The 23,109-nt window shown below is 44.9% G+C and overlaps 1 protein-coding gene across 3 annotated transcripts in view; it reads left to right on the plus strand.

The window, feature by feature from the left end:
* PWD (chloroplastidic phosphoglucan, water dikinase (ATGWD3)) overlaps nucleotides 1-23,109 on the plus strand; it is a 157,132-nt gene that overhangs the window by 33,028 nt on the left and 100,995 nt on the right. For all 3 annotated transcript variants that reach the window (XM_086516600.1, XM_086516598.1, XM_086516599.1), the window contains one exon: nucleotides 16,096-16,180. In XM_086516600.1, coding sequence (XP_086372726.1) covers nucleotides 16,096-16,180 — 85 coding nt within the window. The remainder of the gene's footprint in view (nucleotides 1-16,095; nucleotides 16,181-23,109) is intronic.

Genomic DNA, 23,109 nt, shown 5'->3' on the forward strand with positions numbered 1-23,109 from the left:
TAGTATGGCTACCTCCAATCCTGTCAGAGGGGTCCTCCAACATGTTGAAGTCACCACCTATGCACCATTGCTCTGCCTGCGGTAGAGAATCAACAATCTGAGACAAAAACTTTGCTCGTGCACTCGCCACATTGGGCGCATAGATGTTTAGGAAGCCCACAAGACAACCCTGAACCTGCATAGTGATCCACTGAGCTCTGCTTGGCACAATAATCCCTCTGCGCACAATGGCCTGCTGCAAAGAATCGTATTGCGTCTGGAGGTGTCATAGCAAACTTGTCCAATGGCCAAAGAGTCTGAAGCAAGTCTGTAACCCCTAGGTCTCCCATGTGGTGAGAGAACTCTAGGGCCTGTGTCTGTAGCCACTCCACCATTGAGTCTAGAGTCCACTCAGTCTAATCCCTGCCGCAAAGGGGAAAAGAGAAGCCAACCGCCGAGTCCAAGGCCTCTATCCCCCTAGTTGCAAGGAACAGAACATGAACCCTGAAGCAGGCCTGGTGAGGCATCGCCGAGAAACCGTGTAAAGTCGTAGGCAAAGAAGTCCTACCGACGTCGAATGTCAAAGCTCGTCAGACCACGAGGGACTGCTGCAAAGGGAGACGTCTGAATCTGAAGAGGGGGTCGCAAGAAAGGTTGTCCCTCTGTCGGTAAGCGACTCGTGGCAACGGCGCTGCCAAGAGATCTCCTAGCAGCTAAGCATGGCCCTGCCCCCGTGGTCGACTACGGGACTGGAACGGGAGGGGGGGTACGGGAGCAAGGGGAGGGGGGGGGGGGGGGGGGGGGAGAGCGGGGGCGAGGGGGATCGGCAAAGGTAGGAGGGCGAGGTGGGAGAGGGGGGGGGGGGGGGGGGGCGCTGAAGAGGAGTCGGGGAACTCGGGGGGGCTGTGGAGGGTGAAGCTGGAGCAAGGACCTCGTCCTACTGAAGAGGGTCGAATCGGTTTCCCGTGGGAACCCACTACTGCTGGGCAGGTGCCTGAGGACCACTCTGAGTGCCAGGCTGTCGCTGTGGCCCCGGTCGGCGTCGACCACGAACTTGCTGCCATCCCTTCTCCGCTTGAGCCCCAGGCTCGGAGGGTGGCTTTGTCTATGTGCTCTGTGTCTCTACCTGCTGCTGCTTTGTGTCTCTCTGCCTGCTGCTGCTAGCCAGCCCTTAAGGGCTGGGGCAGTGGGCCTATGGTGTAGGTCCGGGCCTCCTCCGTGGTCGACAAATGAAGCACTGATTCGGGAGGCCCGAATACTCCACGCTCTGTCTAAACCACCCCCCACTCACCCGAGGAAGTAGGATGACCTTCGGGAGAGTGTGGGTATCCCTAACCAGAACACGAACTGAAGGAATGCGGGCCGCCTTGGCAGCTATTGAGGCTGCCGTGTGAGGTGTCTCCAGGACAGTCCCGATCACTGAGCCTATCCTGGACAAAAGTGGTAGGTACTACCTCCTCAAACCAGGAAAGCAGACGGAGATGGAAAGGTCTACCTCCTCTACCAGAACATCTGAAGCTGGGTCAAAACCATGTCTCCACTGTCGAAAGTGGGCACGAACTGCTCGGATGGTCAGGGGGCTCATCGCGATAACCTTGGATGCCATCTCGGTGGTCTCAAACTCTATCTGATAGTAGCCGCGTCCGAGGAACTGAACGTCCAAGATCTTGCCCACCTCTGCGAGAAGGCGGGCCTGGAGAAGATCATGCAGCTCTCCTCTGTTGGGTCAGGTACCTGAAGTCGCTTGCAGGCGGTCCACCTCTGCGGCTAGGCTCGCTTGCTCTGTCGGTGAGAGAGCAAGTCAAATGGTGGGCTCAGCGGGGCCGGGCGAGGGGGCTTCCTTGGAGTCCCTCTGTGGCGGAGCATGAGCCTCCATTTGTGTCTGATGCTGTGAAGAAAGCGGAGAAGTGTCGACGAACGAGGGAAATCCTGCTCGACCGAGCACGTCGAGGGTGCCGGCAAGACCCGACAAGCAGGAGAGGTAAGGCGATGGAGTGTAGTCGAATGTAGGCGGACGAGGCAAAGGGAAGGCAGGCGTGGGGCTGGTCAGCGTCGGGGGAAGGGTGGGCAGCGGGCGTTAAAATCCCCTTCTTATTCTTCTTCTTCCATGACATGTACTTTGCCTTAGGAATCTCTACGATTCTTTGGATTCTTTTATTTTTCCCTTGAAAAAGATCCTTCTATTAGTTAAAGAAATTGCCCATAGGGCTACAACCACCTCTGCAAGAGAGGGCTACAACAATCATGTGGGGGAGAGACTCCCAAAAAAACAACAGCAGCATATGTACAATGAGGCTAAATCAAGAAATGGGAGGAGGGAAAAGCCACATAGGTGGATGGTAGTGCCATCTGAGCATACCCTGGACCATGGTGAAGAAAGGCCCAGGGTGCCAGAGGTGAAGGAAAGACTCTCTACGCTCCTGTATGTGGTCCGAGCTGCCCTGGAGTCTCTCAAACTGTCCTCTGAGAGTATGGATCATCTCTAGCCAAAGATCCCGAACTGTCTCTGCTGGTGGTACAGGGAGAGCCTCGAAGATGCGGAAGCAGTGGGCCCGCCAGATGAACTAGAGTGTCAGGCCGCAGATGAGCTCCCAACACTCCTGTCTCTCATTGCACCACTCCTATGGAGTAAGCTCTGTAGCAGGCTGGAGTGTAGGTCGCCCCCCTGCATCAATATCATCCTGCTGGTGGAGGATAGCTCAAACTGAAGTGCCACGCCCGTGAGAGTGGACCAAGCAGTTGCCCCCCAAGTGTACTGCCGAGTTGTGGAAAGAGCTGGCATCAGCCGAATAACACGAAGCCAAACCTGCTATGCCAAAGGACAGTCCCTAAGACAGTGGCACTGGCTCTCCACAAGATGGTCACAAGCTGCACATGCTGCCGAGAGACCACTATGTACTAGCCAGCTCCCAACTGCTGTAGCTCGATGTGCAACCAGCCACTAGAGCAAAGTGACCTGCCTCGGCTGTCTGGAGTCCCACAACCTCTCCCAAAAAGCTGACAAGAGCTCAGCTGTGAGACCCTCCTCCTGCCAATGAGGTGCTGCAGCAGGACGAGCCTCTCCGTGCTGCCAGTATGTGACGCCCAATCGAACAGTGTACTAAAATAAAGGGACACCTGGATGGTCCGATGAGGAGAAAGGGTCCCTCCAAAACCACTCTCCTGGATCCCACTGCACTCGCATCAGTGGACAACTCTCCGAAGCCCACATCCTCTATTGGCCAGTCTCAAGAGTTGCTCGGTCAGGGTCTATGACACAAGCAGTCCCGCAGATGCCCACAACTCGGATCCTCTTAAAACAGCACTCTGCCACTTGTGGGGCCTCTACTGAAACTCGGTATAAGCGTCCCTCACCCTGTAGCTTGAAAAACAGGGAGGGTTACAGTCTCTGAGAAAGCCCGAACTGAGATGAGAACCTCCAGTCGCGTGAATGCCCCCATCCATCTGGGCGCTGCTGACTCGAGAGGTGTGAGCCAGTCAGCTGGTACTACCTCTAAGATGTCCTGACACATGCTCTGCACCCCTCTCATGCCATGTAGCTGGATGCCCTTAAGCTCCTCTGACAAGCCTGAGAACTGTAACCAGTCCCCCAAAGTGTGTGCTGGACCCTCTGCCATGGGACCCCAGGAAACATGAGGCCTACTACCAACCAAGTGGCCTCTCCGAGTGCTAACCATGGGGTTCCAAACAAGGGGCTGTCTCAGGCGCTTCTTCGTGCAAGTAGGCTGACGTTGCTCCAGGCCTCTCCGCAACTTCTCCTAGGATCGGAGTAGACTCACAACGAAGCGGTCCTCCAGTCTCCTGCTCAGGCCAACTCTGCGCATATCCGTTAAAATCTATCTGGTCGAAGGTCGCCGCGGGCCTCCAGCCTGAGGCACTCTAGCACCAAGGCGGTGAAGCAAAACGGTAAAACCTCCTTCCAGGGCTCCTCCCTTGGAAGAAGTCCTCTGACGACAAACTTCCCTAGAAGGGCTCTGCTCTGTTGTGCTAGGTCTATGATCCCCAACCCTCCCTGAGAACAAGGAAGAGTGATGACCTGCCATGCCACTTTGGCCTGGGCTATCTGAGTGTCATGCCTTGACCAAAGGAACTTCCTGATCAGCCTCTCTACCTGGCTGATGCAAGAACTCGAAAAGATCCAACAAGACGTGATGTACCACATAGTAGCCAACAACACCTAGTTGGCCACTACAACTCTGCCTGCCAGAGAAAGTCGTGCGGAGCTCCAATGTAACAACTTTCTCCTGATGGACAGGAGGAGGGGAGAAATCTGCTGCTTAGGAGACAAGTCCAAGCCAACCTGACAGCCCAAGTATCAAACTGCAGTCCCTGGGGGAATCTACTTGAAACCCTCACTTTGCAGCCAAGCAGGCGTAGAAGCACTACCAACCGAGAAGGCGACCGTCTTTCTCCAGTTGATCAGTGCGCCTGATGCACAACAAAAGGTCTCAAGAGCCTGCTCACACCCGTGAAGGTTGGCCTCCTAGCCATCCAAGTGCAAAGCTGAGTCGTCTACAAACTCAGCATTGAGTAGCTCATCTCCCCTAATAGGGAGCGATAAGCCACATAAACCAACCTGCTGTGAAACCAAAAACCTGCTCATCTCCTTAGCATAGAACAGAAAGAGGACGGGGGCAAGAGGGCAGCCTTGTCTGACCGAACGTGTGAGCATGAAACAATCATCTTTACCTCCTGACAAAAGTACCTGACTGTGTGCCCGTCTGTACAGAGTTGACACACCTCTGATATGAGAAGCCCATCCTGCGTAGAGTGCCCTCCAAGAAGTCCCAGTCAACTCTATCGTAGGCCTTCTCAAAATCGAGAAGAAGTATCACCAGATCCTCACCACGGAGACGCGCGAGGGCAGATGCCTCCCAAAAATTAAAGATGTTGTCAAGGATACTACACTCCTTGACAAAACCTGTCTGTGTCCCATGTATGATGCTCTCTGGAAGTGGCTAATCCTCAAACTCAGAGCCTTGACAAGAATTTTGTAGGATGAGTTTGAGGATGGTGATGGGCCGCCATTGTCAAATCTCATCCAAGGAGCCACCTTCCTTGGGAATGAGGTAAATCAGGCCCTCACTCATGCTGTCAGGCATCTCTCTTGTGTGCATGATGTACTGAAAAGCGCTGTAGAGATCTGAGCCAAGCAAGTCCCAATACTCTAAGAAAAAGCTGGGAGTCAAACCATCCTCACATGGACAACTACCATGGGGAAGAGCTCTAAGGGCCGCGTGTGGAATGAAGTGAGCTTCCTTGCTAACTCTGTCAATGACAGTCCAAATGCCATTGTGCCTACTCTGTGTCTTCGGGAGATCAAAGATGAAATCCATTGCAATACTTTCCCAGGGGCGGGTGGGAATGGGTAAAGGCTGTAGTAATCCCTGTGCCTTATGCCTGTCAAACTTGACCTTCTGGCATACTAAACAACTGCGAACAAAGTCGTAAACATCCTTCTTGAGCCTCGGCCAAAAGAAATAACGCCACACCTTTCAAGGTGGTATCAATGCCGTGGTGACCCGTAAAAGGTGGACAATGGCATTCAATCAAAACCTTTTCCCTCAACGGTTGTGTAAGTGTCACAAACTGGTGATGTGGCAGGCCCCCGCACGCGCGCGCGCGCGCGCGCACACACACACACACAGCAGAAATCTCGAAAAAAGCACCGACAGGCTGACGTGTTTTCCTCAAAGTTTCCTCTGAACCCATCTTCATTCAAGTGCTTGCTTTTCCTTGTGCACAATTCCAACACAGTTCGGAATTTCCTCTTGACTATGGATATCCCCTTTCCGATATACCCGTCACCCATCTTGTGACGCATCAGGAATACCCATCGCCTAGTCCTTTCCTACCGTACTTACGGTACTATCTCCTTCACGATGCTCTATGTCACCCATCCTATGACGCATCAGAGATGTCCGTTCTCGGATGGTTGGATACTTCTTTCCAATGCTCCCTGTCACCCATCCGATGTGACGCATTAGAAGTACCCGTTCCTGGTGGCCTTACAGATATTCCCGTTCTCAATGCTCACGTCATTACTTTGTTTGATGCACTAGGAATACTCTGTACTCGGATGTCTCCAGTGAGAAAAACCCTCTCACTTAAAATTCCAATAATTCATTTAGAATTAATTTTCCTGGTGTTCCAAGCGAGAAAACCCTCTCACTTATAAATCCAACAATTCATTTAGAATTTTTTTAATGTCAGATAAAGCCAATTTAGCAATAGAGAGAGCGGGCAACCCTGCTTCACCCCAATAGTGGAGTGAACCGCTGTAGATAGGCCCTTTTGAGGTGAGTACATGCCCCACTGCTGACCTGTATAATGCCATGACCCCCCAAATGAGCTCTGTGGGTACTCCCATCTCCTGTAATCTGCGCATCAATCTAGCTCTGGGTACTGTGTCAAATGCTTTGCGGAAGTCCACAAAGCTACAATAGATCCGTCTCCGATGTGATCTGCCCTCCTCAATGATGGCTCTGAGTGTCAAGATATGGTCAAGAGTACAAAACCCTCTCCTGAACCCTGCTTGCCCGGCTGCACGTATCCTCTCTCTTTGCCCACCTGCTCAGCTGCTGCTCAAGAATGGATGCGTACAACTGTGCCAATGTGTGTCCGATCATGATAGTGCGATAATTCCCAGGCTCCATAGGGTCTCCTGACTTGAAGATAGGTACACTAGTAGATAGGCTCCAAGTATCAGGCAAGCCCTCATACATGGCATGGTTAAACATAACTGCTAGAACCTCTGCTAGTAGATCTTTGGCATGCATGAAGTGCTCAGCCACTAAGCCATCGTGATCATATGCTCTCCCAATCCTCATCCTGTCAATGGCCTTCCTAACCATCTCAGCGGTGAAAAAAGCACATGTGTGGGGACATGGATCGCGGGGGGGTTGGGAAGGGGCGGCTGTCCAGGGTACAGGGATGACGCGTACTGGCCCCAGGCCTCTGTATAGGTAATGGCAAGGGGGGGGGAGTGCTCATGAAAGAGCTGCCATGCCTCACGTGAGTCCCGACTCAAGAATAGCTGGTATAGGTCCTGCTCTAGGCGAGCCAAAAATGCCCTCTTCTTCCGCCGCACAAGGCGCCGGAAGTCAATCTGTGAGTGATGTCCCCCAAAAGCACCTCCCTCTGAAGTCTAGCTCTAGTCTCGCAGCATTCCTCATCATATCAGCTGTTCTGGGGCATGTTGCCAGAACGGCGTCTCTGCTCAGGCTGTGTGTGTGTAGCTTTTTTAATCTTAGATAATCAGACATAATTGAACTTTTACATTCAAAGGACAAGTGGCAATGGAACAAAGATAAAACAGATAAGTACAAAAACCATTCAATATTAGAATCATTCAAGTACAATGTTTGTAGAAAGAGATCCCCTTTCAATACATAGATAGTAAAAGAACTTCCCAAATCATAAGTGAGTGTTCCATCCAGTGTAGGACAGCTTGCCAAAGTAAAAAAAAACCTTCCAAGATAAGATAGAGTCCTTACTTGCATCCATCCAAACAAGACAACAATTCAGTTAGCCTTCGATGTGTATTACAGGTATCAATGGACCATCCAGTTGTTATCCGTGTCCATCTTACAAGCTTAAAAAAAAAAAACCTTACCAAGCTTAAGTCCATAGAAAAAGATGTTAACTATTATCCCCCATTTTTAAACCATAAAACTAGAGTTTTAAAAAAATATCATTTTGATTAGAAGGCAATCCCCGCTATTAATCCAAGTGTCTGAAACCACCGTCATTCTTGAAGTCATTTAGTTCTTAAAACTCAATCGAGTGTAAAAAATTCCAAGTTCTCAAACTTTAGTAAAAAAACCTTCATAAAACCTTCATAAGTCCATTACGGTAGAATGATCTTAGAAAAAATCATTACCACTTAACCATCTTTTCTCTTTTAAAAAAAAAATATACCCCATTTATCATGTTATTTACCATGTCTATACTTACCTTAGTACTCAAAATTTATGAGAGGAGCACCATTAGCCCAAGAAAATATATCCAAACTGAATACAGTATAGTCCTTAGTGTTGCCATGGTAAAAATGGCCCAACATTTTTTTTACAAAAAACAACTACAACGCAGTTGGTCAGAGAACAACACGGCTAGCCAACAATCTATATAGGCAAAGCAGTGTAAAGCTTAACCTAGTCCATTAGGTAATAAAAATAAAATGTAGAAGCATCAAACCACATGATACCCAATCAATCGATAAACTTAGTAATAGGAATAACTACTCATCCGAGGTGAATCCCCTTTCCAAGCCTAAATCGGGTACTCACCATACCAATGTCAAGCCAAGTGGCCTTATACTTACCTTTTAATTCAGTGCACAAAAAACCCCCTCTTAAAAAAAAAAAAACCCATTAGTAACCCAGAATGGTGGCTTTTTCCGAGTAAACGGCTACAGTAACCTCGAAGCAAGTAAAACAGATAGCTCCCATACAGATGCCCAGTACACATTGTTCCTATTGCTTCCAGTGTTTTAAAAAAATCCAAGAGCAACCCCCAAAAAAAACAACACAGTCTGACGAGATGTACCACCATTTAAAAAAAAGACAGTTAGATGGGATGTGTCAACGCAGCCTGTAAACGGTATCAGCCTGCAGAAGCTAAGAAAATCCCAAAGTACTTTGGTATTCTCAGGACCACATATTATTAATAGAAGTAACATTGAATTATGCTGCGCAACGTTAATTGTGACAGTAGAGAAAAAAAAACCAGTTAACGATAGCCGTCTTTTTCCTAAGATGTCAAAAAGCGAGACATTTATACCCAATACGATTGCAAGCAGAATGATGTCGGCGGCAAAGTCATTTGAGCCAAGTATACACAACTACCATGCCACTGTCTGTCATCCAATTTGTACTTACCTTATTGTACCAACACATAAGAGAAGTATGCTCTCTATGTACAACAATAGCAAAATATGAATAGAACCAGTAGAGATGTAAGCAAGGGCAGAGAAAAAACCTGAGAAACCTGCGTCGTGAGCTCCATAGCTCCTTATTTGAAGCAAGCAGTAGATTTTTAAGAAAAAACAAAACAGACCAACCCTGGCTAAGTGAGGGGCAGAGATGCGCCCTCACCTGTATATATAGTAGGAGGAGGAGGGACTGCCAGTCCTATGAGCGGGAGCCATAAGTGAGCCGGGCCGCCTTCCTGGAGATTGTGTGTGTGTGTGTGTGTGTTTGCTCTGTTCGGCGTGCAGATATCCAAGAGTGGGGAGATCCACTGGAGAAACCGCCTTCGTTGCGTGATGAAGAGCTACTCCCGAAATGCAGTCACGCTCGGCTATGCCAGAGCTAGTGATAATCAATTAGAACTTAGGTTATTTATAAGAGCAAGGCCCTATGATGTAAAGTAGTAGTGGCATTTAAGTAGCAATCCAAGTGATTTTATGCTACCCTACAGGTCCTGTGTTAGATCAGTGAGTTGGGGGGGGGGGGGGGGGGGGGGGGGGGGTAAAATGGGGGGGGTGTGTTAGTTTTTAGAATTTTGAAAAAATCAAGACTGATATAGTATCACAGTGTGTGTGTGTGTGTACCCGCCCCAACCCAGGCGCCATACACAATGGGTTGGTAGTAGGCCCATTGTGTAGTGTGTATGGGCCTACTACCTAATTAGAGAAATGAGATTCTCTTGATTAAAGTGTAACCCAAGCCAATTATGCTGGTAAGAGCCTGTATAATTGTGTTGCAGATCTGGTTTCTGTTAAACTCGTTAAGGCAATATTTCTTGACTAGTAGATTAACCTCCTCCCCCTCCTAGGCAAGAAAAGAAGAAGTAGAGGAAGAATAGCAAATCAGATGTAGCAGGCTGATGCAAGAGCCAATAGCAACCTTGTGAGGCCTATTACTGTTATTTTTTTAGAACTCCACAAGTGGTAGTTTCAGGAGGTCCCTTTTCCAAACAAACCTTAGGTCAAACCCACCGACTGACGGGATATGAAGGGAGATAGAAAGGTTAAGGAATTGGACTGATGCGCAAAAGGCCTCATTGGGTGAGATGATCTCATGGAGAGATGTGGGTTCAATTTTAAGGCAGTGAGGATAAATCAGACAAATCTCTTTGAGGAAATCTCTATTGTTGATACTAAGTAAGTCATCCATATACCTATAGGTATGTCTAAAACGTGAAAGCTTATTTTTGTAAGATTCCATGGTTTTGATACACCACTTGTAGTCAAAGAAAGCAAGGTAAATATTACACATAAGTGGAGAGCATGAGAATCCCATGGGGATGCCTAAGCACTGGTTAAAGCAAAGACTGCCCGAAAGAATAGTGCAGTTACAAAGCAGCCAGGAGATGTAGCTGCAAAGCTTAGCTTCATTAAAGTGTAAGGAGTGAGTTACTTTCATCCACCTGGGTTTTTTGGAGAGAGAGATATACAAGAGTTTCTTCTTTCTAGCATTAGGAAAGGCCATTTTAATCACCTTGGCAAGAATAGTCTTAAGGCCAAGATCCCCTTCAAGGGGAATGTTTTCGTAACATTGTGTAACGTCTGCAGTAAAAATGTGGAAGATTTGCTGAGGAAGATTAAGCGAGACTTCTGTAGAGTTTTTTTGCAAGCCAAGAGGGATTGTACTGAATATAGAAGAAATCTTGGCAGATTTTCTGTTTAGCGGCACAAATAAGCTCAAATTCGGTTAGTATAAGGTCGAGGCATAACGTAATATCCTTAGTGATATCAGTGGAAATACTATTGGAGGCATCAGATATCCATCTGAACTTATGCTTATAAATTTTATAAGTGGGAAATAGTACAGGTAACTTAGTGTTTAGAAAAGGGTAGCCTAGATTTCCCAAGTACTTTGCAATATTATTGGTAACTGTTTATAATGGAGAGTTAATACTACAAAATTCCTTCCCAGATACTTAATTGTGAGCGGTCTTCCAAGCAAGGTACTTGCATAAAATAGTGGGATAGTTAGGGCTTTTGTCCAGCCCGACAACAAACCATTTATCAGAGATTTTCTGAAATTCGAAAGTTAGTTGAGATATAAGCCAAGATTCATCAGAGCATAACCATTTTCCAGGTAGTCGCGAAACTTTTTGAAGGAAGCATTCCTTCACAACTTCCCTTAAGTCCGGTAGGACTGTCATCTCCAGTTGGAGAGCACTGACAAGGTCAGTGAGGCAGCTCAGTATAGCTGATAGAGCAAGGTAGAGGTTTTTGGGAAAGTTAGGTATATGATTGAGCCCTTTGGCCAAAATTCTACGTATTTTAGTATTTTCAATAATGCTAAGATCACAGGTACAAACATGGCTACCATAGGCCTCAAAATTCCTGCAAATGGTGGTAAACTGAAAGCATGTACAAAGCGGAACAGAATCCTGCCGAAGAAAGTCATTACTGTAGATTAACTTCTTTATGGGATGTTGATACTTCCATCCTATGCGTATATTGTCGAGTAATTTGTGATTGCAAAAAAACAGATCAAAGCACTCACAAGAAAGATTTTTTGGCTGAATCCAATTGAGGAGTACATTGTGAAAGAGACAGTGTATGTAGATGAAACCATTGTCTGGAACAGCTTTGTCGAGAGTTCTTCTTCCGCAAGGACTTGTAGTAACCTGCAATACCACCAAGGTTTAAATAACAGGGAAGTTCCTGATGGGGGAAAACCTGCTCTTTTCCCTTGTGTAGCTACGAACTTTTCCCCGGTTGGAGGATGAGCTAGGTGTTAGGAAGGAAGTAAAGGAGTTGGGGGTAATCAAAGAGTTGGATCTTTTGAGAGTAGGGGAGTCATCCTCATCAATACAAGGTTTAAGTAAACTAGTGATGATCTTAACACCTTTAAAGTTAGCATAAGTAGTTAAGTAAATTCCAAGCTCATAAAATTTCAGCTCTTTCAAGATATCCAGCATTAGTCCACGGAAGATGTTGAAGGGAATCTGCGCAGTTACAATTTGCTTAGCTTGGCTACCTAACCAAGAGCAAATGAGGGGGAGGTGAAAATCCAGAGGAAGAGTAAGTCCAGATGGTTGAGAGTAAACTAAACAGTATGATCGAACCACATGATGCTGGATTCACAAGAGGCTTTAGGGTCAAGAAATCTGCAGGCACATTTTACATACGGTCGAAAGACATTCCAGATGGATTCAGTGTAAAAATCCGGATTACTCTTGGCAAATTCCATATTTCCTTTGGTAAAGATGTAGAGGCCCGAATTAGAGGGACATTTGGAGTGGTCGATGAGATTGAGATTGAAGGGTGTTTTGATCAGCTCTCCTTTGTCCAGAAACTGCCCTCCTTTTAGAATCTTGAGTCTACAATCTTCCACAGTCGAGGCAAGGAGGTTGGGAAGGTAAACCCATATTTCACGCAAAATGGGTGCTAGGAAAGCTTTATTGGGCAGGATCCAAAGCTGATGGTCAACCCCAAGGGATTCAATTTCAATTTGTCTAACAACTAAGACAGGAAGACCTTTGGATATTTTAGGCACCATCTCCAGGAGGTTAGAGTCATTGAGGGAGCAGAGATTACTTTAAAATTCCTTGACCGCTTCAAGGGTTGCACTATCCCGACAAAAGATTCTCCCAGTTTGTGGAATAGGAGTGGCTGGTGTACAGACAAAAGAGGGATTGAGACCACATAACTTTCTAAGAAAGTTAGATAGCTCAGCACCAGAGAAGGAAAATAGGGCAAGCTCTTGCTGGTATTGTGAGGAGAGTAGGGGAAGCTGGGCTATGTATTGGGTAATTAAATTAACCCCTTCCATGGAGTCTTTATTTAGAGTAGCCAAAATCTTGACCCAATCATTAAACGATAACATATGTAAGACATATAATTTTTTGTCGAGGTAAGAGCCGACTCATATATTAGTTGAGAAGCATCCAAGCTACTAATACATTTGAGTACAAGAGATGAGGCCACTGAGAGGGGCTTTGAGGACAATTCCAATCCTTGTGAGAGAACAAGAGTCTGCAATTTTTCAAAAAAGTGTAGTGAGGTTCACTTATTCTTACCATAGTAAGTAATACAATCTTTGGCCTTTCTAGAGAGGAAGGGTCTAGTTCTAACTGCCAAAGCATTCTTTGGTTTACGGTCCTTAAGGTAAAGCTTAATCTGTTCGAGAATCTTTGCATGATTCTCAGGGTTGTGATTAGTGCTCATGCGGGCTGTCTTTCTATAGGATATGCAGTCCTGAAAAAGGAACAGTATAAACATAAATAGAAGTAGAAACAGCAACTGTAGTTTTTGGGCCTGCAAACGTTAAACCGGCAAAGTCAAAGACTATAGTAGCCGTGAGCAGGGGACCAGAAATAGTGTCTACGAAGGACCACCTAACACCAGTCAACAAGTCAGGGGATTACAGACCGTGGGTCCAACTTAGAACTCAATTTCGAAGAAAATTTCCAAAGCCAGCATCCCGGTTTATCTAGAAAGAAAAACCTTATGTATAGGATTTGTGTGTAGCTGTTTTAATCTTAGATAATAGGACATAATTAAACTTTTACATTCAAAGGATAGCTAGCAATGGAACAAAGAACAGATAAGTACAAAAACAATTCAATATTAGAATCATTTAAGTACATAGATAGTAAAAGAACTTCTCAAATCATAAGTGAGTGTTCCATCCAGTGTAGGACAGCTTGCCAAAGTAAAAAAAAACCTTCCAAGATAAGATAGAGTCCTTACTTGCATCCATCCAAACAAGACAACAATTCAATTGGCCTTGGATGTGTATTGCAGGTATCAATGGACTATACCAGTTGTTATCCATGTCCATCTTACAAGTTTCTTTTTAAAAAACCTTACCAAGCTTAAGTCCATAGAAAAAGATGTTAATTATTATCCCCTATTTTTTAACCATAAAACTAGAGTTTTTAAAAAATATCATTTTGATTAGAAGGCAATCCCCGCTATTAATCCAAGTGTCTGAAACCACCATCATTCTTGAAGTCATTTAGTTTCTAAAAACTTAATCGAGTGTAAAAAATTCCAAGTTCTCAAACTTTAGTAAAAAAACCTTCAGAAGTCTATTACGGTAGAATGATCTTAGAAAAAATCATTACCACTTAACCATCTTTTCTCTTTTAAAAAAAAATATATACCCCATTTATCATGTTATTTACCATGTCTATACTTACCTTAGTACTCAAAATTTATGAGAGGAGCACCATTAGCCCAATAAAATATATCCAAACTGAATACAATATAGTCCTTAGTGTTGCCATGGTAAAAATGGCGAACATTTTTTTTACAAAAAACAAACTACAGCGCAGCTGGTCAGAGAACAACACGGCTAGCCAATAATCTATATAGGCAAAGCAGTGTAAAGCTTAACCTAGTCCATTAGGTAGTAAGAATAAAATGTAGAAGCATCAAACCACATGATACCCAATCAATTGATAAAACTAGTAATAGGAATAACTACTCATCCGAGGTGAATCCCCTTTCCAAGCTTAAATCGGGTACTCACCATACCAATGTCAAGCCAAGTGGCCTTATACTTACCTTTTAATTCAGTGCACAAAAAACCCCTCCCTTTATAAAAAAAAAACCATTAGTAACCCAGAATGGTGGGTTTTTCCAAGTAAATGGCTACAGTAACCTCGAAGCATAAAACAGATAGCTGCCATACAAATGCCCAATATCACATTGTTCCTAGTGCTTCCGGTGTTTTAAAAAAAGCCAAGAGAAACCCCCAAAAAAAACACCACAGTCTGACGGGATGTACCACCATTTTTAAAAAAGCAGTCAGATGGGATGTGTCAACGCAACCTGTAAACGATATCAGCCTGCAGAGGCTAAGAAAATCCCAAAGTACTTTGGTATTCTCAGGACCACATATTATTAATAGAAGTAACATTGAATTATGCTGCGTAGCGTTAATTGTGACAGTAGAGAAAAAAAAACGAGTTAAGGACAACCGCCTTTTTCCTAAGATGTCAAAAAGCCAGACATGTATACCCAATACGATTGCAAGTAGAATGATGTCGGCGGCAAAGTCATTTGAGCTAAGTATACACAGCTACCATGCCCCTGTCTGTCATCCGATTTGTACTTACCTTATTGTGCCAACACATAACAGAAGTATGCTCTATGTACAACAATAGAAAAATACGAACAGAACCATTTTTCAGGAAAAACAAAACAGACCAACCCTGGCTAAGTGAGGGGCAGAGATGCGCCCTCACCTGTATATATAGTAGGAGGAGGGACTGCCAGTCCTATGAGCGGGAGCCATAAGTGAGCCGGGCCGCCTTCCTGGAGACTGTGTGTGTGTGTGTTTGCTCTGTTCGGCGTGCAGATATCCAAGAGTGGGGAGATCCACTGGAGAGGCCGCCTTCGTGGCGTGATGAAGAGCGACTCCCGAAATGCAGTCACGCTCGGCTATGCCAGAGCTAGTGATAATCAATTAGAACTTAGGTTAATTATAAGAGCGAGGCCCTATGGTGTAAAGTAGTAGTGGCATTTAAGTAGCAATCCGAGTGATTTTATGCTACCCAACAGGTCCTAGGTTAGATCAGTGTGTGTGTGTGTGTGGGGGGGGCGGTAAAATGGGAGGGTGTGTTAGGTTTTAGAATTTTGAAAAAATCAAGACTAATACAGTATCACAGTGTGTGTGTGTGTGTGTGTGTGTGTGTGTGTGAGAGAGAGAGAGAGAGAGAGAGAGAGAGAGAGAGAGAGAGAGAGAGAGAGAGAGAGAGAGAGAGAGAGAGAAAGAAAGAAAGATTTTTAATGTCTATGTCAGGCCGAAATCGGCCTATGAGACAAATCAAATGTACATGGTGTGTATGTCATCCGTCTATCGGAAAGACAAATGAAACAAAACTGATACAAAACTGAAGTGAATGTAGGTAGTGGGTGGTGGAGTATCTGAGGAGGGATGGAGCTCTATCTCTAGGGGTATATGCATGTCTATATGCTCAAGGTAGTACAATCATGAGAATGCATCAAGCTATCTAGCTCCATCCTGTACTAATGGGGGGATGTAAGATGTGGGTGGGGGGTAAAATGGGAGGGTGTGTTAGGTTTTAGAATTTTGAAAAAATCAAGACTAATACAGTATCATAGTGTGTGTGTGTGTGTGTGAGAGAGAGAGAGAGAGAGAGAGAGAGAGAGAGAGATTTTAAAGATACGAAAATGGATATGTGCAGCTTAACTGAACAGTTGGAATCAATTCGAGCCTCAATGGATGAACTAGTTGTTTCAAGCTTGGATGACTTCTTAGCAAAAAAGAAGGTGCCTACATTGCTGCTTATTGTTAACTATCTATGTTTCTGGTGGGCTTAAAGTTCAGGTCCATAGAAGTCGTGTTGCCCTTCGAGCTTCTCTTCTTTTCAGGTTAAAAATTGTGCTGTTCCATCTATTGTATCTGTGAATTGGTCATCAAGCCCAGCAGCTCTCCATTTTAGGTTGTACTCACCATGCTGACTACTCATACACTCTTGCCAGCCTCCATGATGTATTGAGTTTTATATCTGGTCTTTGCTTGGGCAAAGTCCCTTGCACTAGGTTTTCAGCGACTTCCAACATATTTTGCACTCGGTAATATAGGTCGATATTCTTTCAATAAAAACTAAGGTAGCTCAGTTGAGACTCTGGCCAGTTATATTACAGTTGTATCTGCCAATGTTGAGATACTTTCAAGTTGGATAGTGGTTGAGACCACGATTGCCAAATCTAGACATTCCTTATGGAAGCTTAAGAATCTGATAAATTCACCCCATTTGTCTTGACACTACTCTTGAGTATGTATGGAAGAGACTCTGAATATTGTCCGAGTATGTCTCAATAACAGGTGCATGCATGAGTGCTAGATGTTTGCACTCATGCGTGCAAGTTCTTTGCTCAAGCTGAATGTGCTCTCCCACATTCAGGCGTAATAAGTCTTGACTTTCTGTCATTTGCATTTCTTGTAATCATAATCTACTTCCTTAGTATATGTTTATGTATCTTGAAGATTCTCTTTTGTTCTGAATGATCAACAAGCAGAGAAGATGCGGGACATCCTGTTTCAAGGGTGCCTCATAATATTTGTTAAATCTTGAAAAGGTCACATAGTCTTTCTCACGTCAGCCGACTGCAGAGTGTGCTTTTAGACCAGCTCTCTCTCGACTATGCTGTAGTATCTATTCTGTAGAGAAGATGCGGGACATCCTGTTTCAAGGGGTGCCTCGTAATGTCTGTTAAATCTTGAAAAGGTCACATAGTCTTTCTCACGTCAGCCGACTACAGAGTGTGCTTTTAGACAGCTGTCTCTCGACTATGCTGTAGTATCTATTCTTTGTAATTTACTTCCGGTTGACAGTTATCTGAGGGAGTGGAATTAGAGAAGATGTGGGACATTCTATTTGAAGTTTTACTTTTTTGGTGATTTTTTGGTCATTCGACTTTTTTGCTGATTTACTGCTAAAAAATTATGCCTTTGAAGTTTGGATTGACATAGCCCATTAATCAAGTCAGTCTAAACATGGTGATGCCTGCAGGTTCGCCACTTGGTAGGACAGCTAATGGTATCTTATGCAACTTGGTTTCCAATAATCCCCTCTTTTACTCACTGGCCATCTCCAATGTCATTGACTGAATAGTCTGTCTTGGCGAATTTTTGTAGCTGTGTACACATAAAGGTGGCTCCAGAAACAATTTGAAAGAAATGAAATTTTATGGCAATGGTGTTGCTAACATAATTGCACTACAATCGTGAGATAAGGAGACAATATAGGATACTTTGGGTTCTTGTCCTCTCTTAGTTGAGAATGTCCAAGTGTTGATTGTGCTGTTGGAGGTTAAGTTTTAGTTATGTCCTCGAAACAACTATCATTACCTTGTGGTAGTCTTGTAGACCGTATCTCAGGCTTTACATTAGTCGCTTTTGATGGTGGTGGGGAACTTGGATGTGCCATAGGAACCCTGCCACGGGCTAGTTGTTTAATATGGTGCTTATCTATGAGAGGACTACTATTGTTTTCCTGCAAGTTACTTGCCCTGGGTTTGAGAGCTCTTATTCTACATTTTGTCAACAAATTATAGTAACAATGATGCAATCAGTGTCACAAAGTGATGATGTGGCATGACCAACTGGAAGAGAATGACCGAGTGAACAAGAGAAACTGAACCTAAACCAACTTTAAAGAACTGGCAGTGGGGCCTAAAACCCTAAATACCAAAAGCTTGACATCTAGAAGATATTTTCGTAAATCCCGCTGACATCGCAGACCATAGGGATGGTGACGTCGCAGGATTGTAACAGATTTTTCGGATTTTGCTTGTTGTGCTGACGTGGCAGGCTATATGGATTTCCGCAAATTACGCTGGCTGCTCCAGCGCTAGCTTTTGAGAGTGCTTTTGGACTGATTGCTTTTGGGGCTTTTCTTTTGGACATCCCTTGTACTGTCTATAAGCGCCCTTGGGGCCTCATTCTTCAGAGCATCGTATGCAGAGGCTGAGAGCAGAGGATCCTCGAGAGTTGTACCTTGTTGTGATCAATAAATAAAGAAATACCGAAAGGGGCGCCAGTATTTGGGGCCACTGCTTTTGGGCGCGGAACTCTGCCGTGCCGTGTCGACTCTCTCTCTCTCTCTCTCTCTCTCTCTCTCTCTATATATATATATATATATATATTATTCAAAGTTCAGTGATTTTGAAGTTTTTGTTCGTGTGTTGCAATTGATTTCTCGCTTGGAGTGTCCAAGCTTGTTACAGTGGTATCAAAGGTCAGAAAGATTCTTCTTCTATGGAGGATCTGCTCCTTTTTGCTGCACACGCAGGTTTTATGAAAGAATCTTTGTGTCCCAACCCCAGACTTATTAGACACTCTGACCCTTCGTCCATCGCGCATCGGGCATGTTCCTGTCTTCATCGCTCTGTCTTAAAGGGCATAAGCCATAGAGAACGCCAAATTACACATGGGTTTTCGCGGAGAATTTGGCAGAGATAACACCTCCTGGAGGGTAGGCAAAGAAAAGCTGAAATCCGGCGTGGGAATTGAAGAAGGAATGAAGAATTGGGCTTTTTTTTTTTTTGGGAAGAGAAGTTTGCCAGAGTGGAGTACAAAGGTCAACTGCAGGTTGACACATGTGAGAAAAGACTGATCGAGTACTTCAGAGACCAAATTACCTGATTGATGAGATTCACTCGAGATGGCATGAGGCCATTGATTCTAAGTCGAAAAGAAAGCTAAAAGGACAGACGAGTGCAGAAAAGCGGAAGCTATACTTGCAAAAAGATCTAGACAGAGCTCTTGACGAGAAGATGAACCAGATAATGAAAGACTTGAAGCACTCTTGAAAAAAGAGGAAATGGGTTTATTTCCCCGATTATTTGGGCCAGAAGTCGAGTTTCAAGGTTGCAACGGATCCAAGAAGCGTGCTCGTTTCGAGGATGACTCAAATTTTTCTTCATCTTTAGAGAGTTCCAACAGTTCGTCGTCCTCTAGTTCCAGAGAGAGAGAAAAAGAGGAAGAAGCGGAGAAAATGCATGAAAAGCAGACCTTTGAGATCTTTGAAAAAAAGTCTAGAAGGCTTGGAAGGCCATCTAGCTGTTTGGAGGAGGAGAGCTCGTCCTCTTCTGACAGTGAGCAGATGAGCAAGAAGACCAAGGAGTTCAAGGAAGGGGGTTAGGCTGTTAGGTTTGAGAGGTTTTCAGGCTACGAGGACACCCTTCGAACCCTTGAGTTTGTACAGCAGTTTGACATCGCCTTCTTGAGAGTTGGTTCACGGAACACTCCAAGGTGCGAAGGGCGGCATCTTACTTGAAAGAAATTGCATGGACATGGTGGTCTACTCTATTGTTACGCAGAGAAACACCTGCGGTGTGGGAAAAATTCAAGAGAATTTTCACGTCGACTTGGATATCAGACGAATATGAAAGAGATGTCATCACAACTTGGCAGCATGTGAGAATGATTAAGAAATTTACGTTGGATGACTGCTGCGAGAGGTTTGGGGATACTTAATTGCCAGCGTCTTCGTTTCGCAAGGTTACTTTGAGAGACCAGATTGACCGGTTTTGTCGTGGTTTGCAAAAAGAGATTCAAGAGCATTGTTTGTACTAGAGGTGTGACTCTATTGAGAGACTTATCGGACATGCTTAGCAACGATTTGGGATGCATGCCGGCCCATTGACTTATCCTATGGACAATATAATATCCACCTCATCAGAGCAAGAGTCTCCCAACAAAGAGAATGAATTGGAGGAGCCGGATGACACATCATCACAGGGATCTGGAGTAGTACGAGAATCAGATGATAGCGCATCCGAGGGTTCCGACGAACTAAGGGAACCCGATGCAAGGTCTTCTAGAGAAGGGTATCATTTTGTTTAGTGCATCACCTTATTGTTCGCCAGTGTCATCGGTTCTAAAGAAAGATGGATCTTGGAGAATGTGCATTGACTTTAGAGCTCTCAATAAAATCACCATCAAGAACAAATTCCGTATTTTGAGGATTGATGATATACTAGATAGACTTCATGGTTCTACTTTCTTTAGCAGAATTGATTTGAAGAGTGGTTATCATCAGATCCGAATCTATAAGACAACATCCAGGACGTCTCTTGGCTTGTACAAGTATTTGGTGATGCCTTTCAATCTCACGAATACTCCAGCAATGTTTAATAGGATGATGGACAGGGCTTTTTGGGCTTTTGCTCTTACTACCGACGGCTCATTCGAAGATTTGTGGAGGTTGCTTCTCCTCTACATGCTTTGACACAGAAAGGGGTTCCTTTCGCATAGGGGACCATCTAAGATTGCAACCTTCAAGATCTCAAGGAGAAGTTGACGACTGGTCACTGGCCCAATATTGGCTTTGCCAGTCTTGCAAAAGCCATTTGAGGAACATTGGGGTCGTAGTTTGAGCTTATCAGAGCCGAACGTTTTCCAAAACAGAATGGGTTGCACTGATTTATGAGGAGCAGCTTTGGGCAATCATCCATGCTCTTACTCTGTGGCGACACTTTCTACTTGGAGTTGATTTGGCAGTGTTCACTGATCATCAGAGTTAGTGCGATTTCTTGTTTCTGAAAGAGCTGTCTGACAAGCAAATGCGGTGGGCAAACGCTTTGTCACAACTTTACTTTTCAGAAGAGTGTGGTGGCGGATGCATTGTCTCGTAAGTCTTAATTTTTGGCTATTTAGGCAATTCATCATCAGAGCTTCGAGGATATGGTAGATTAGTGTGCCACAAATCTAGATTTTGCAGAAAGTTTTAACCGACGACAATTAAGCCCGATCCTTTGGCTAAACTGTTTTTCTCACAGATTTTCTGATTACATGGTATGCCTGAGTCCATTGTTTCGGAAAGAGATCCCTGATGCGCTAGTTTGTTTTGGAGGGCAATCTGGGAGAACATTGACACGTGGTTGTAGTTCTTGACATATGGGCAATCTGAGATAGCCAATTTAGTGGTTTGGGACCTGTTGAAGTTCTATATTTTGGATCAAAAGGCTCAGTGGGAAAAGTATTTGCGGGTGGTGGAGTTTGCCTACAACACCACAATGTATACGGGGAAGGTGCCATTTGAGATCATCGAGGGTGCTGAGAAGGTTTTATCTATTCTACGCACCCGGGATAAGGATTTTGAAGCAGATCAGTATGATCTAGATCTAGGTACTACTCTTTCCAAGGCGCGCGAGGCATAGTAACAGGGGACGCCCTGTTTTGGGCTTTCCGTCCCCACTTTTCCGTCCCCACTTGCCGTCCCACCCTCTTTTTTACACTAAAAGTTCATTTGAGCCCCGTCCCTCGTTCCCCGTCTCGGAATGCGTCCCTTGTGACTATGGCGTGAGGCTCTTGAGAAGTTTGAAGCAAGGCATAAGAAGGCAATAGACAAGCATCGACACGACTTACAACTAAGGAAGATGATTGGGTGCTTTTACGGTTGGAGAAGGCACGCCTAAGGAAACGAATGGGCAAAGAGCGGCTTTTTCCGAAGCTGAGTATGCGATATTATGGCCCTTCCATATTCAAGAGAAGATAAATGATGTATTCTTCAGATTGAAGCTGCGAGATACTTGGAAGATTCACAATTCTTTTCATGTGAGTCTGTTGAAACCTTTCATAGGTGAGGTGCTAGTGGATAGGGGAGCCTAAGGAGCAACCTGAATTGGAAGAGAACAAGGAGATTCTCACTCCGGAACAGATACCGGCTCACAAGGAAAGGAAAGTGAAAGGTAAAGTGAAGGGCGGTTCTTAGTCAAGAACTATCCGGCATTGGATGCGAAGTGAATGGAGGAGGACCTAGCAGATACTCCTCAGATACTGGAACTTTACCTTGACGCTTTCGGTCTTGCATCGACTATTCCGAGAGTTCCTGGAGATCAGTGGGTTTAATCTGGTGCAGGCAGGACTACACAAGAGGGGAGTTGCTCCGCTCCTCTGTCATAGATCACCTAGATGTAATAAAATCATTGACTTCCTTTGGATTTCGAGGATATTGATGGGGTTGACTGTATTCTGTTGGATGATTTTATGAAAGAAGTACTTCAAACTGGGAATCCTGAAATGGATCTGTTACATGTGCTCTCTCATGTGAGTAGTGTTTGAGTGCATGTTTGAAAGACGAAATGATTGCAGCATTTCGGTCTTGTGATTCCAGAGAGATGAGATGGCATGATAACAATAAGAATTAGTCAATCGAGACATCTGCGCCGTGCGGAGATCTGGGATAGATCTAGATTGGATCGCTAAATAGGTTGCGGATTGATCATGATCCAATATCTCGATTTGTAGTGATATGTGAATGTGATTTGAATGTTCAGTAATTGTCGTCTTTGTGCAAGTGCTGGATATGTGTTGTCTAGTGCGTCAATGCTTATAGTCAGTGTCTACTGAATTGGTTTGTGGCTTATGTTTGTTTTTGCAGGTGTAATCGAGGGCGATTACAATTCTTTGAAGAGGGGGGCATGTCACAAAGTGATGATGTGGCATGACCAACTGGAAGAGAATGGCCAAGTGGACAAGAGAAACTGAACCTAAACGAACTTCAGAGCACCGGCTGTGGGGCCTAAAACCCTAAATACCAAAAGCTTGACATCTGGAAGAGATTTTCATAAATCGTGCTGACATGAGGATGTGGCAGTTTGTACGGATGGTGACGTGGCAAGACTGTATGAATTTTCCGGATTTTGCGCTACTTGGTGCTGTTCTGATGTGGCAGGCTGTAGGGATT

This window comes from Adiantum capillus-veneris, chromosome 7, assembly GCF_014529385.1.
Source record: "Adiantum capillus-veneris isolate H3 chromosome 7, ASM1452938v2, whole genome shotgun sequence".
Taxonomy (NCBI): domain Eukaryota; kingdom Viridiplantae; phylum Streptophyta; class Polypodiopsida; order Polypodiales; family Pteridaceae; genus Adiantum; species Adiantum capillus-veneris.